At 38.2% G+C, this 15,109-nt stretch overlaps 1 protein-coding gene across 5 annotated transcripts in view; it reads right to left on the reverse strand.

Annotated features, from left to right (window-relative positions):
* The window catches only part of PTPRD (protein tyrosine phosphatase receptor type D), a 418,376-nt gene that overhangs the window by 155,729 nt on the left and 247,538 nt on the right, over window positions 1-15,109 (reverse strand). For 4 of the 5 annotated variants that reach the window (XM_007468403.1, XM_007468404.1, XM_007468402.1 and 1 more), the window contains 2 exons: window positions 2,338-2,435; window positions 1,240-1,499 (listed from right to left, as the gene is read on the reverse strand). In XM_007468403.1, coding sequence (XP_007468465.1) covers window positions 1,240-1,499; window positions 2,338-2,435 — 358 coding nt within the window. Of the gene's footprint in view, window positions 1-1,239; window positions 1,500-2,337; window positions 2,439-15,109 lie in introns of all 5 variants that reach the window. The other variant, XM_007468405.1, reaches the window with a different exon arrangement.

Genomic DNA, 15,109 nt, shown 5'->3' on the forward strand with positions numbered 1-15,109 from the left:
TCCAACCATCCATGAACTATGTATAAATGCCTCTGCTTGACCTTCAAACCTTTCATAGAAAGTTTCATCCAAACTTGATCATGTGGGATAGAAGAAATGACAAAGGGTTTACTCTTATCCCAAGCCGGGAGCACAGTTCCTAACATGCAGCAGACACACAATAAATATTTCCTAAAATGGCAAAAAAGGAAACTTAGGTATTCTTCACAGATGATATCATGCCACTCTCCTGCATAAAGTCCTTTAATGGACTGTCACTATCTATAGGATACAGTTCCAACTTCTGAGCACAACTTGCCTCTTGTATACCTGCCTCTCACTACTATTGCCCTGGCTCTCTGAGCACGTGCCTTACAGGATCACTTGCTTCCTTTACCAATGAGCCTTTGCATACGATTTCCTCCCTCTGATTTTTTTGTATGCCTCTTATTTGTCCTTCAAGATTAAATTCAGAAACTTTCTTGATCCATTTCATTCTGGATTAGCTACTCTTAAGATAGAGTATGATTCTATCGCTAGCACATATTGCATGTGTCTATTTCTCTGTATTCCTCACTCTGTGGTAAACTCTTCGAAGACAGGGACCACATCCTCTTTTTTTGTTCTCCAGGGTCTACCACGGTACTCATACTTAATATCCTTTGGTGAAAACACTTTTTTTCTTCTACTAGCTACCATCAACTAGCTATATACAACCAACAAACTACTTAATTGACTGGATTTAGTTTCCACCTCAGGCCCATTGGCCTCTACACTGCGCTCCATCCAAACCAGAAGAAATTACATTTTCTAGCTTTCATGTTCCTTCTAATGTCATTCTGAACTTTAACTTGTTGAAATTTCTCCCGTCTTTCAGCACACATGTAAAACAGCAGTGTCTTATACTGTTTTTTTTTTTTTGTATCCGATTTCCTAAAGTTTCTTTCTTCTATACACTACGACGTAAACTTCTTTATGGTAAGGTTCATGTTCTATTTGTCTGTCTCTCCTAAATTATACCATTTCTGGTACGTAAAAAAACACTCTCATTAATGTTAAAGTGATGAGAATCTGTGCCACAATGAACTCTAGAACACAATGCAACAGAACTTGAATAACAAAACTGTGAGCCTGTGCAGAAGACTCTCACTCTACATACAGCAACATAGTCTTTTATAACCACACAGCCCCGAGATTTAACCTTTTTTTTCTTGCTTACATGCGTTTCTATCCTTCAGCCCTAACCTTCGATCAACTTACTTGATATTCTCATTTGCAGGTACTTCGGGCAGTTGCACGGTAATCATGCCATCCAAGTTGGTCTTCCCAATGAAGGCAGGCTTGGTACGTAGAACATCTGGTGCCGTCTTTGCGGTTACCCTGTGCTGCAGCCCCCCAGCACTGTTGCCACGATTTGTCAGCACAAATGAATATGACTTCGCAGGCTTCAGGTTGACAATTAACTTCTGGGTAGCTCGGCCGTCCACTTCTTCTACCATTTTCCCATCATCATAAAGAATCTAGAGATACAACCAATCAAAGAGATTTGGTTATCAGTCAGGCAATGAATATTTTCTAACTAATATGGTACTTGCTTATGGAAAATACATATGGGTCATTTCTAATTTGGGGCATTTCCTAAGCCTGTAAGTGCTCATAAATTCTAGAGATGGCATCAATTTTCTTTTGTTTCTTATTGTGTAATGATACAGTGTTTCTAAGTCTATCAAAAATACACCGAGAAATGTACAATATCTTAACAATATGTGGCCCTTCAGTTGTCTGTGATCTTAAGGGAATGTTTGCAGAAATGCTCTGGGTTTCAATGCATCATCCACACCACTTTTTCCCAAACACTTCCATTCTCGTTCCCAAATATATTTTTACTTTCAAAAATGTTCTTTATTCCTTCTTTCACAGACTTGTACTTCTTGCTAACATTTGCCAATATCTCTCAATGGGAAACTAAAGTTTAAAATATTCAAAGAATTCAGGCCAATTAACAAATTACTTAAATCCCAGGATACTGCATTACAAACAGGTAGAAACCATGTAAACTTCATTTCCTGATGAAAAAACAAAAGCACTAGCTTAGATGTAAAACGTTCAACTTGGAAGTGCTAGGTGACCCACAAAGAATGCCGGCCCTGGGTCTGAGCTCCTGCCTCCTCTTGAGAGGGGAAAGGTCACACTGCCAAAGAGCCAGACTCAGTCTGTTATGTGAAAGCCACAGAGAGAATAACAAGTATGTGTGGCTGAGTCAAAGCAGTCTGTATGCTTTGTAAGTAACTCACCCAAGTGACCTGCCCCCTCCTCTTTTACCAGTGATATCTTCTTACACATTAGAAAACAACTTACTTTGAAAGGCATGGCAGAATTATAATTCTCTGGAATCTCCCAAGACAGTAGCACTGAAGTCTTCATTACTGCTTTGACATGAAAATTTTTTGCAAACACTGCTGGAAAAGGAAAAACAGTGTATTTAAACTACTCCTAAAAACGTATGACTTGTCCTTTTCCATGGACAGGAGGGCTTAAGCTAGATGCCACCTACTTTGATCGGACAGAGAAGTGTGATTTGCCTACCTGTTAAGAGCATTCATTTTAATACCTCATTCTCATAAAGATCTCTCCTTTCTCTCCCATTCAGTCAACTATATTGTGTCGTCCTTACCTGAGAACACTGGGGTGCTGTCAGCCAGACTTGCTTGGCATTCTCTAACTGAAATCTAAGGCATCCAAAACATATTAAGTTTTACATACTTTACCTTTTTGCTTTTGCTGAACCTATTAATATGAATGCGCTGATCAGTTATTTACAGCTTCAAAATACTGATTTCCAAAGACCGACATTCCTTTAAGGGAGAAAGGCCGTAAGCAGACAAATCCTACCTTGATCCACAGGCAGTGTCCTGAACTGGACACTGGGACTATATGGCCCGGGGCCTTTGCTCGTGTGAGCACGTACTTTTACATCATATGTGGTATCTGGTTTTAAGCCACTGAGTGTCAGAGCGGTGTCAGCTGGAACAATAAGCTGCTCCATTGGAAAAAGAGGGATATTGATATCCCTATACAGAAGGGTATACTTGGTGATAATGCCATTTCTCTCTGCCAGGACAGGTGGCTGCCAAGATAACTGGACAGAGGTTGACGTGCTGCCTTCTGAGTGGAGGTTTTGAGGGAATCCAGTTGGGACTTCTTCTGGAACAGAAATCTCCTTCACCATCTCCTCCCCAAAGCCCACTTTGTTTCTGGCTGAGAGCCTGAAGATGTACGATGCTCCTTTGTGGATGTCTGTCGCTGTGAAGTGATCTTCTTTTTCAGAGAACTCAAGAGTAGTGAGTGGCTCCATATCCTTCCGGCCAAATTTTAGACGGTAGCCCTGGAGGGGTCCAAATGTGTCCACAGGGGGGTGCCACTGAACGAGAGCAGTATTCATCTGAGTGTGGTTAATCACAAGCCGGGGTTTCCCTGGAACTGGAGCACACAGGAGGGAGCGGTGAGACCACCCTACATGGGTGTTTGCATTTCAATCACTGATGAACGGGAATGCCACTCCATGGGCATTCCCATGCCTTTACTTATAAAAAAAGGCCAAGGCTCGGTCTATATACCTTTGTGGAAACATGCTCCTTCTCATACTCTTTTAAGGTAGGGTGAGATATTAGAATTTGATAATGGACAGAAAATAGGAATTATTATTGAAATGATAATTTAAGGAGATTTTCTTAAACATCTTCACATTTCGAATCTTAACACACAGAGGTTCATGCCGCAGAGAAATGAAGCTCAGTAAGGATTAGCCAATTAGGTACAGCTAATAAGAATCATAATTAAAATATATTTAATTACTGGGTACATGCAATGTACCAGACACTGTACTAAGAACATTACATGTAGTATCTCACTTGATTTACATCCTTCACTCCTGACTATGTGCCCTGCTTAGTTATTATCTTCACTTCGTATAATAAAAAAATGAAACAGAGAGATAGAAAACTGTGCAAAGTTAGATGCGTAACAAGTGAGGATGCTGTGAGACAAACATAGGTCTGTCTGAATCCATGGCCCAAACAACTTAACTAGTGTGTTGATTATAAGTTTAAAAAAAAAAAAAAAAAAAGTAACGTAAAATAATGTTGCTCTGACTTACTGTGGATCTAATCTGCATTTTTTGTTTATACCATCCACACCAGTCATCCTCATCAAGTTTTACATCTAGTAAAATAGGAATTATATTAAGACCTACACCCTATTGTTGTTATGAACATTAAATGACGAAATGCATGTAAAAGTCTTAGAACAGTGTTTTACATTTCCTTAATAATAATAATTATTAATAATCAGAATATTAAGGTTTTTGTGGTCGGGGGCTAAGTACATAATTTCTTTTCAAGTTAAATAAGTTAGATATGTGGATAGGTCTAATATACTCAATGTATTATTACAACCGTTTTTTTTTTTAACAAACAGTAATTATTCCTGGAATCCACAGACAAGGACAGTGGTAAACAGCACAGAGCCAGGAGTTTCTTTGGAAATAGTCCAAAGATGAGGGAGGGGAAAAGAGTATTACCAGAATTAAAAATAAGTTAATAGAAAGGGGAGACAATATGGTCAGAAGGGAGGAAAGCTTACACTAATGGCAATGAAAAATACACAGGCAATGAAAAATAGTATCATAGGGATGTAGATATAAGTTAAAAACAAAAACAAACTAGAAAGATGTTGAGATAAGATACAGAATATTAACTTCAAAAATTACTTGGTTAACCTGCTCACTGTATATTTCAGACCCCAGTAGTGGTGTGCTTTGTCCAAGAACACATTCTTTGTGATATTTCTAACCTTAACCAATGAAGTAATATAATAATTTTGTTTCACAGGTTGGATAAGTTCACAGTAAGTGGGTTCATTAAGTGTGGGAAAATAGTTCCTGAAGTTTTCAATGGCAGTTATGTACACGTGTTGAAGGTCGACCCAGAAACCAAACCAATCCAAAACAAAAACTGTAGACTCACTGTTTCTCATGGAAAGGTGTGTCCGATATCTTACTAACCAACTAAGCAACTCTCAGAACAAACCCATTCATAAGTTGGTGACTGCTTGAATTACTTATTTTTATTTTAAATATATTTAAAATTATTTTCATTTAAAATCACTTTAAAATAGATACTGGCAAGTATCCTTAATTTCTCTCTATGTGTGTATAGTATTTACATGATTTGCCCATTAAAATATCAATGACATCAAGAATTAAACATTTGAGACTCTGCTGAGAAAAAAATGGGCCTTTCAGCAGAAAATACATCCTTCAATAAACAAAACCTGGTTGAAACTTTTGGGGAAAAACATAACAATTAGGTCTCCACATTTTCCAGGGACAATATAATTTATTAAAAATATTTATCAGAAGTTTTCAAAATTCTGGTCATGAAGAACTGCATCATAGTAAATACACTGTGCACCTTGTTTCTATAAGATGCATGTAAAGGGAGGATAAATAAAACAATTTAAAATTTCCTGCAACCACTAATATAGGTTGTATTGTAATAATATTTGTAAGCCACATATGAGTATGTTTTTATTATCTGGTGGTTCACTTCATAATATTGCTATGGTACAAATTTGGAGAAATTTAACAAACTCGTTAATTCTAAGAAAAAAGATCTCATGGCCTTATGAAAATGTACATCTACTCTTCTGTGATAGTCAAAGCCTAGGTTGCACTAATGCCTTTTGTTTTTGATGTTGGCATGCCCTTTCTTGTTCTGGGATATAAACACTGTGGGCTTGGTACCGTGAAATCAAAGCAATGCTCTAGAAGTAAGAGCGTCAGTTCTGATCTCCTGGTTCCCACTGCTGTGCCAGAAGCACCTCAGTCTGCTCTCCACTGCCAGGACAGTCACTCCTTTCCCTGGCAGAAGTTTCACTGAGCCTGAAAACTATGAGACAATTGGCCTGGAAGCAACAAGATGCACTAGTGAAGGAGTCAAGAAAGAAATGAAAGCTGAGGCAGCTATAGAGGAAGAACTCCCAGCATTGCCTCAGGAGAGGTTAGCCACATGAAGGGAACACCTAAAATCTCCCCAAATGTGTGAATAGTAGATGCAGTTTAAAGCAGCTAGGGTAAGGGTTTTATGGGCAGTTGTGGTATTTCATCCAGGGAGTAACAAGTAGAAAAAAGGGAAAAGGAATGAGGAGAGTTCTACAACACTGCATGAATGGTTAAAAAGAATTCTCCAAAACTGCACGTATCGGCAATGAAACCCACTCCACCTCTGGCTTCCAGAAATTCTACATATGAAACATTTACCAACTACTCACTTTAACGTAAGGACTTATATAATGGCATGTAGGCCTTTGGGTGGGAAAATAAAAGATGGATAATGCAGGGTCCTTGTCCTCTGATCAGTGCATACGCCAGGTGGAGAAATGAGGAGGACCAGTAGACGGTGCTGCATGTGGAGGTGGGTCCAAGTTCCTCATGCCTTAGGGATATTGTGTGGACCACTTTGAAAGGCCATGCAGTGGCAGGGTCAGTGGGTCTGCTTACTCCAGCCTAGGAGCTGGAGGACTGGCAAAAGGAAAGAGTCTTAAATACTTACTCTGGGAGTGGGAGGTCATTTTTAGCAGCGTGTTAGTGAACTTATTGGAAGAAGAAGGCCCAGCTGCACAGTAAATAAGCTATAACTCTAACTTACGTCATGACATATAATCTCCTCTCCCTTTTGCCTTTTTGATTATTCTTATCGCCTTACTGTATTCTTCCTCTTAAAAATCCCTCATGACTTCAGAAGTGGTGCACATGTGCTGCCCTTTACTTCTTCTTAGTAAGAGCAATCATTGGAGATCAACCAAGGCACTCAGTCCCAATGGTTCTAAACTTAGCTTCAGTTTAACTTAGCACCTAAGTAGCAACAATCATAAATGACTGAAACTAAGCCTATTACTTCCAAATTCTCTATGTCATTGTGATCTTTTCTCTCATCCTTAAACATAGCTCCTCAGTACAGTAGTGAAATTCACGTAAAAATATAGAGAAAATTTCAAACCAAAGAATATGCCTAAAACCACAAGATTTCAGGCAGTAGACCAATTATCATGATACAGAGCAATGGGAGTATTAACAAAGAAACTACAAAAATGTCATAATCATTGAAACATAAAAGCCAACATTTTATTCAAAAGCATCCCTCAGGTTACACGAATCCTACATGGGTTGCTAAAGTTATGGCCTGTGTTTTTATTTCAAAGATATGACTGTTCACAGATTCTAGAAACAATGTATTATACAGAAACATATCCTAAAACCAGGAATTTTACTATTAAAATAAAATTTCACAAGAATTCCTGAATTCTCCATGGAAGCTATAACTAAATGCCCTTATAATTGGGGTTATTAGGAGCTCACATCTGTGAGATAAACTCAGTAATTCTTCATAGTTATCTACATACAAGGGATTTTTGTAATACTATATAAAACAAAGCAAATTAATCTGTTCAATAATGACTTTAGAATGGTCTTTTTACTATAGGTTGGCAGCAAAGAAAACTAGAGCTTTTCCCTTAGAAGGATTATAAATCTGGATTCTCCTATCTCCCACCCAGGATCAGCAGGGAGGTCTCAAGAAAATAAATGTGCAGACATCTAAATTACAAGCATTTCCTCAATACCCAAGTCTCCACTGATTAAGTAAGATCTGAAATTGTGAATGCAAAATTGTGTATTGCAAAATAATTCTGTATATAAGATCCACAGTTCTAAAGAATGTTCTGTATGGTGACTAAAAAGTGATGAGCTAATCTTAGTGACATTAAAATAGGCAAAATATCATTCCTTGTTCTAGGATTCGCATCCCTTGGCGATAAATCCTCTACTCTTTTGTCCTCGTTATAGGACCTCCCCATCTTATGGGCAAAAGGAGTGTGATGCTTCATGTAAGACACTTCAGCCTTATTAAGACACAGTTATAAATATGGGTGAAGGAAATGTATTTTCTTCATTTTGGGGTTCAATTTCAGGGGTGTACCCTCGGTTGTCTACATTCCAATAGAGGCTGATTCCATAGCTAGACAGTCAGCATGTCCCCACTGAACATGCACCGTATCTCCTATGCAGGGTACTGAATAAACTTGATAACGGTGGTATTTTTTTAAAAAAGGCCCAGAAGATTTTGCCTTGAAGGAGTTTTGCCATCTGTAATCCTGCTGCTTGAGGCAGTTCCAGGTGGCGGGATATAAGCGAGGCAAATCTTATGACATTTAGACAAATTTGGCCGTGAGCACAGCACCCAGGAGGGTCCTCAACCTCACAGCTGTTCCTTGCTTTATGCCTTTACAATCGAGGTGTTGTTCCTAAAAAGTTGTGCGAGAAGTGATTCAGGAGGAATAAATCAAATCATAGCTTAAATGTTCCACGGGAGATTTCTACATAAAGGGACTGAAGAAGATTCCTTCTGTAATTATCTCTTAATTTATTGGTTTTACAATGTCAGGTCTTCCGACATGCTGTTTTCCTAATGTGGCCAACCAAAGTGAGACTAAATAGCATTAAGAAGCTTTTTTCTTCAGAAAGGAGCAATCTCGTATTAGTCTTTTTGCTTTTCTCCATTCTCTTTTCTGTTTCCCATCTTTGGTGCAATTTGTCCTCTTTAGAATCCCCACAGCAAGGGGTGAGGAGGAGAAAATGACAAAAAATAAAACTTCAAGTCATCAACCCAGTTCAAGACAGCAGCTCTTCTAACAAGGTTTGCTGCTCGGGGTGGGGGGGTGGGGGGCAGGGGTGAAGCTGTCACGTGATTTCCCTCCCAGATGCTCTGCCTTCCAGACCCTCGTGGGACTTGCTCCTTCATGTCTTTCAAGTCTCAGCTCAAATATCCTGCCCTTAAGAGATCTCCCATCACTCTTTCTAAAACAATCCTTAGGGACTGCCCCATCCTTAATGCCCACACACCTTTATTTTGATAATTTATCACTTCCTGGCATTTTACTATTATAAAACTCATTTATTCACTAGTTAATTATGTTAGTCAGAAAATAAATTTCAGGAGGTCAGTGTCTTTTTGTTTTGTTGATTGTTCTATCAAAGTACTGGAAATAGTGCCCGATACAGCAGGTCCTCAAATAATATTTGTTGAATGAGTGATTGAATAATCTGGGTAAAGCATGGTTATTCAGTTATTTTTACCCTCTGAACTATATATCAAAAATCACTAAAGGTGACCATTGTACTTTCTTCCCTCTGGCCAAAACCACCTGTACCATTTGGAAAATTACCCTTATTGTTGCCGGGAACATATTCAAGATACATATATGCACGGATACAGTTACCTGCCCCAGTGGTGGACACCAGTTTGGGTTTGCTGCGAGCTCCATCTCCTTTGGTGGTGTAGGCTGTGACCGTGAGGGAGTAGGAAGTTTCAGGCTGTAGCCCAGAAATAATCATGTCCTGAAATGACACAAGAGAGTAACACTGATTCAAAACGTACACTGCAAATGCCCTGGGGGAACAATCAAGGCAGCCACCTTCCTTCTGCGCATGCGTAAACATTCCCTGCAGCCATGCCAAGCACTGGAAGTTTCATGCCTAGAGCTCATGCTATGGATGATCTGTCTTCATGCTGACACTGAAGTGGGGTCTTCAGCCATCCTAAGAGGCAGCTGTAAGGGGTAGTAGTCAAAACCACAAAACCTGGAGTCAGACCTCCTGATTTCTTGAATTTAAACATGGCTTTCCTTATTTACTAGTTTGGCGATTCAGGGCAAGTGAGTTTAACCCGTCTGTGCCTCAGTCTCCCATGTGAAAGTTGGAATGTTAGGACCATCTAGGGCTACTAAAAGATTAAATGAGCTATATTGGGTAAACACTTAAAACCATGTGTGGCTTGTAGTGAGCAATCCATACTCTAGCTGCTATGATATGCCAGCTGCTCTCCATGTGCTTGCACTGTAGCCTGGCCCTCAGATTGTTGATGGGGCTGATGCCCAACAGTATGTATTATCACCATGTAAATATTTTACCAAATGGCTGATCTGTTGGCCCTAGATAGCCAGAGAGCCAGAGAAGTTTCTTAGGACTCAAATAGTATATACTATTGGTTAGTTGTATAGGCTATGGGCTAAAATCATTATAAACTAAGGAGAATTTTCTAATGATTTGGAGGCCCGACCATAAAACCACATTAACAGGGCTTGTTCTACTACATCACGAATATGTGTTCAATTAATTCCGACAATGTAGGAAATGTTAAGTATCACAAACTACTTATCAAAACTCTTAGTTTTCTCTTAGTAAGGACCCAAAGCTGTGGTGGCTGTAAGAGAAGATAATCACAGAACTGTTCTTCTAAATTGGAAGTTACATGACTCTTTAGATAGAGTGCTATTAATTTGTTCAGCTATTTTCCTTGGTGCTACATACACGCACAGCAAAAACAAACAAAAACAAACACAAAAACCCAAAAAAGAACCTTTCAGATTTTTAGCACAGCTATGTTTTCAAATTGAATACAGATAAATTTAAGAAAATATAGAACGCCATTGTCTTTAGCATCTAAAGACAACGCAAGTGAGAGTTTAGTGAATGGATTCGATTGTGTGAAAAACAGTGGGATTTTTCTGTGCAAGGCTGTAATGGGCACCATAGAACTCACGGGTTGACTCTGATCCCAGGGATGACAGCTTTCGACAATATGCTTTTCTCGAAGGTGTAGGAATATTACCAGTGTGGAAATTCAAGAATATCTGATACTATCCTGAAGAGCCACTGGAAATACTACGCTGTCAGATGAATAGACTAAATCTGGGAGAGAGATTGTATTTTCAGGAATGGTTTCACTAACATTACAGAGAATATAAAAACAAAGTGAACCACTGGAGAGCGGCATTTAAAATGATGGTACACTGGCGATTCCCAAAATTATGATGGGTGAATGCCAACATTATTGTTTCCAAGGTCCCCCTGATATCACAGAATTACTGATGAAAGCAGGCCAGGCTAGGAGGAAAAAGAAGCGAGGCCTGGTTCTATCACCAAATCCTGCGGCAAGCAATTTACGTACCCTGGGCCTTCCATAAATTTCTCATTCATAAATTTGGGGTTAACCACACACGTCCTTCCTCTCATACAGGTTGTGATAGGATAATGTAAGTAGTGCCACTCAAAAGGTTCAAGCCCTCTGTCATGGTCTAATCTCAGCTGGACACACCTCTCTCTGCCTGGATCACATCACCTCTTGGTTTACATTTTCTTTAAGCTGTGGGCATACTTGTTTACTCAGTGGTTTCCGCACCCTCTGTCTGGGGTAGTGTGACTGCTATCAGGGCCACAGCTCCTCACTCTGTTTTTGTTCTCCTATAGCCCATCTGCCCCTTCTTGACTTCTTCTTGGCCCTGCCTGTGAAAAGCTGGCATTCCCGGATGTTCTGTCACAGTCACTCATCTGCTGCATTTCTCTCTAGCCCTAAAAAAAAAAAAAAAAACTGGATCCATCTCTAAAACTTAAAGAATTTTTTCTGCCTATATCCTAAATTCATCTCTAGCCTTGACTTTCCCCCAGGGCTCCAATGGCATGTATTGGGTTGGCCAAAATGTCTGTTCGGGTTTTTCTGTAAGACTTTACAGAAAAACCCGAGTGAACTTGTCGGCCAGCCCAATACATTGTAAATATTTGTTGGACGTTTTCCCTTGACTATCAAGTGTTACCTCCACTTCAACTTAATTAAAGCTTAAAGGTCATTCCCGGAAGCAGACTCCCCTTCTTACTTCCATATTTTAATAAATGGTGGAGCATCTTCAAAACTTACGAGTGATCTTTGGGTCCCTTTTTCTTCTTCAAACTCTTAGCTAGTTAGTATGTTTTTGTCCATTCTTCCATTAAAACACTGATCATAACTGTCCCTTTTTCATTTCTGATGCTCAACTTTTAAAAAAATTTTTATTACTTCACGACTTAGGAAAAGAACTCTGTTTCCCTGTCTACTGTATTTTTTTTCCCCTCTAATCTATCCATTAAGTTATTGATTTTTAAGCTTCAGGTAATGACCCATTTAGTAGGTCATGAAATCAATTTAGCCATTCAAGACCAGTGTTTTTTAAACAAATGAAATATACTTGAATATTAAAATTTGCATATATTTAAAGGTAAGGTATTGTTTTGTAAAACCCTTATTTTAAACATATGCATGAATTGGTCATGGCATATAATGCATTTCTTACTATGGGTCATGGTCAAAGAAGTTTATAAAACACTGCTACACTGTCAATTTCATGAGAAGTGATAGCTTGACCATCATATTTACCAAGAATCCCTACAAGAGCCCTGTGTTTTGGAAAAAAAAAAAAAAAATTACTGAACAAAAGAATACCTCCTACCAGCCATTATCTTTTTGCTCCTTTTTATAATTTTTTATATCTCTCCAGGACTGAAGAGTTAAAGACCAGCTCTTTAGCTTGACACGTTAGGTTTTTCTAACATTATATTAAAATTTAATCTCTTAGTAGTATTTGGTATTAACTTATTAACTTGAATCCTTCAGTCCTGTCAAATTGCCAAGCTCACTGTCACCTGACTATTACCACACTCTTGACTGACTGCTTCTGCTGTGCTGACCTTTACAAGTACATTCCTACCTCCAACTCACCAACATACACAGACAGACACTTTTACTTCTTCAATCCCTACTTGTCAGTTAAGTTCTCAAATAAGTTTCAGGACTTCTACCATCCTGGTCCACTGTCTCTAAACTCACAGCTCTTACTGATATTGCCATTCAAATATTAATTAATTATACATTGCTTGAGGTCATCACTTTTGTTGTATTTTATGGACCTTTTCTTGAATTTTATATCCTTCCTAGGCACCTGGACTGTAAGCACTTAAAAGGCAGGTGTCACGTCTTGTGTCCTCCACAGTACCTTACACATAATAAACTCTCAATAAAAAACACAGTCCATTCACTAAAATATTAAAAAAAAAAATTCTTCACTCAGTAAGCTACTTTCTGCCTCTTGGCATGACTCATGCAATTTCACTCAAATTTGTATGGGTACAACAGAGAATTGCCATTTCTAGATAGAGTTAATTAGTGCCATATCCAGGTCATGTTACGCACTGAATATGTAACTCTGGAGCAGGATTGATGAGCAGCCCAGAACAAACTTATTTAACATCTCTCGTCTGTGATACCTCCACTTAAAAGCATGCCTCCTCTAACTGTGTCACAAGGCAGAGTTAGTAGCAGCCACCAAAACAACATGAACTCATGATATTTCTTATGCAATCAATAGCATCACAGCAATTTCACAAAACAAAAACCAAAATGAAAAGTGTACCACATAGTGGAAGTACTTTAAAAAATAATTTGTTAGTTCATGCATCCAAGCAAATTGTGATGACACAGTACAGATAAATGAAAGATGGGTATAGGAAAAAAACAACCATTTATAATCTGTTTTGAAAAAGCAGCCAAAAATTACTCACATGTTCAGTAGTATCATCAAATTCCCACTGATTGAGATTAAGAAGGTTGGGGAGGAGGGAAACAAAATGAAAAGAAATGAAGAGACATTTGTAGCCTGATAAAGGCAATGGTGCCCTCCTTAGATTAAAAAAGTAGAAGAAATAAGCAACTGAAGAGGTGTGTACAACATAATTCCAAAGAGTATATGTGTGTTATGCTGCCACCTTCATTCCTAATTGAGAAGTTTAAAAGTAAATATGTTCTATGGTGTTATGACTAAAACTGGCTAATTTTTTTTAATGCATGGTTCATTGGAATGAATCAATAAGGCATAGCAAAAAGCTGATGCACACTACATTGTGACATTTATTTTGATTTCTATCCAGGTTACACAATTCAAGTCACTATTTAGGTTAACATCTTTCATTAATATTGAAAATGTACAGTCTCAGTGAAGTCCTGTAAGATGTAAAAAAAATTCAATGAATAGTTAAAGAGAACATGAAATGAGCAAAAACCAAACAAACCAAAAACCAAAACAACACCACAAAGAAAATCAGCAAAATAATAAAGAAAAGCCAAAGTAGAAGAGGAGGAAAAAAAAAAAAAGATTGAGTTGATATTTAAGGCATTTTGTATCACATAATTTCACTAACCATATTCCCAATGACAACAGCAACAGAACTACAGTTCTATAATGTAAGATTATCTATGAACTGAAGGACATCAAAGCATGATGGTCGTATCGTTTTATTTCTCATAATTGCAGATGCACCAAATAAAACGTAAGCAGTTAGGGCCTTATTCATTTTATACTAGAAGAACTTTCTATTTTATGGGCAGTGCAAAATAAATATTTACAAAAAAGCAAGTCAGTGGTCCTTTTCCAGAGTCTTAAGGGACACTATGAATTTCCAACTAAATTTATAGAAATGGCCTTCAAACCAAAACCATACAACTGGATTTGAGGAAGATAAATTAGTCACTAAGCCAGACCCCTTTAGTTAGAATGTTTCGAAACTGAAGCAAACATAAGTACCTTTGTGAGTTGATTATATTAAGACTTTGGAGTAAAGACATTGGGGTAAAAAAACAGGGCCCTTTATAGCCCTGTTATCTTCCCGGAGAAAAGAAGGCAAAATCTGGCAATCTGGCACAGCAGTTTTCAACTTTGTTCATAATCTTCCCCACCTTCATACAAAGGAAGGAATTTTCAATTGAAATTGCTTCAAATTTTCGCTTCAAATTTTCACTAATCCCATCCATTTCCATGCCCGGCTACCAATTTGCTGGATAAGCAAAGCTCTCCCCTATTCCTAATACATCATCGCCATTGGAACAAGCAGAGGTAAGCTAGTCCATGGGTTATGTATAATCTCCAGTAGGGCAGTTCTTAACTGAAATCTTCCTCTCCCTTTCAGAAAAATATGTATAGGTAGATTTATTATGGTACTGTCTTTGAATCACTTCTAATTTATTTTTAAAAACTGAAAAAAAAAAATTAATGTCTGTTTTAAACAACATATTACAAAACCAAATCGTGACTACATGGTTGTAAATCACTGCCTTAGGGTTGATAGAATTTCTCACATTCTCAACTACTCTTAATAGTTTTCTTCATTTGGCTCAGCATAGGGGATCTCATCAATACCCTGAGAAACTCT

This window comes from Lipotes vexillifer, unplaced genomic scaffold, assembly GCF_000442215.2.
Source record: "Lipotes vexillifer unplaced genomic scaffold, Lipotes_vexillifer_v1.1 scaffold45, whole genome shotgun sequence".
In the NCBI taxonomy this organism is placed as follows: domain Eukaryota; kingdom Metazoa; phylum Chordata; class Mammalia; order Artiodactyla; family Lipotidae; genus Lipotes; species Lipotes vexillifer.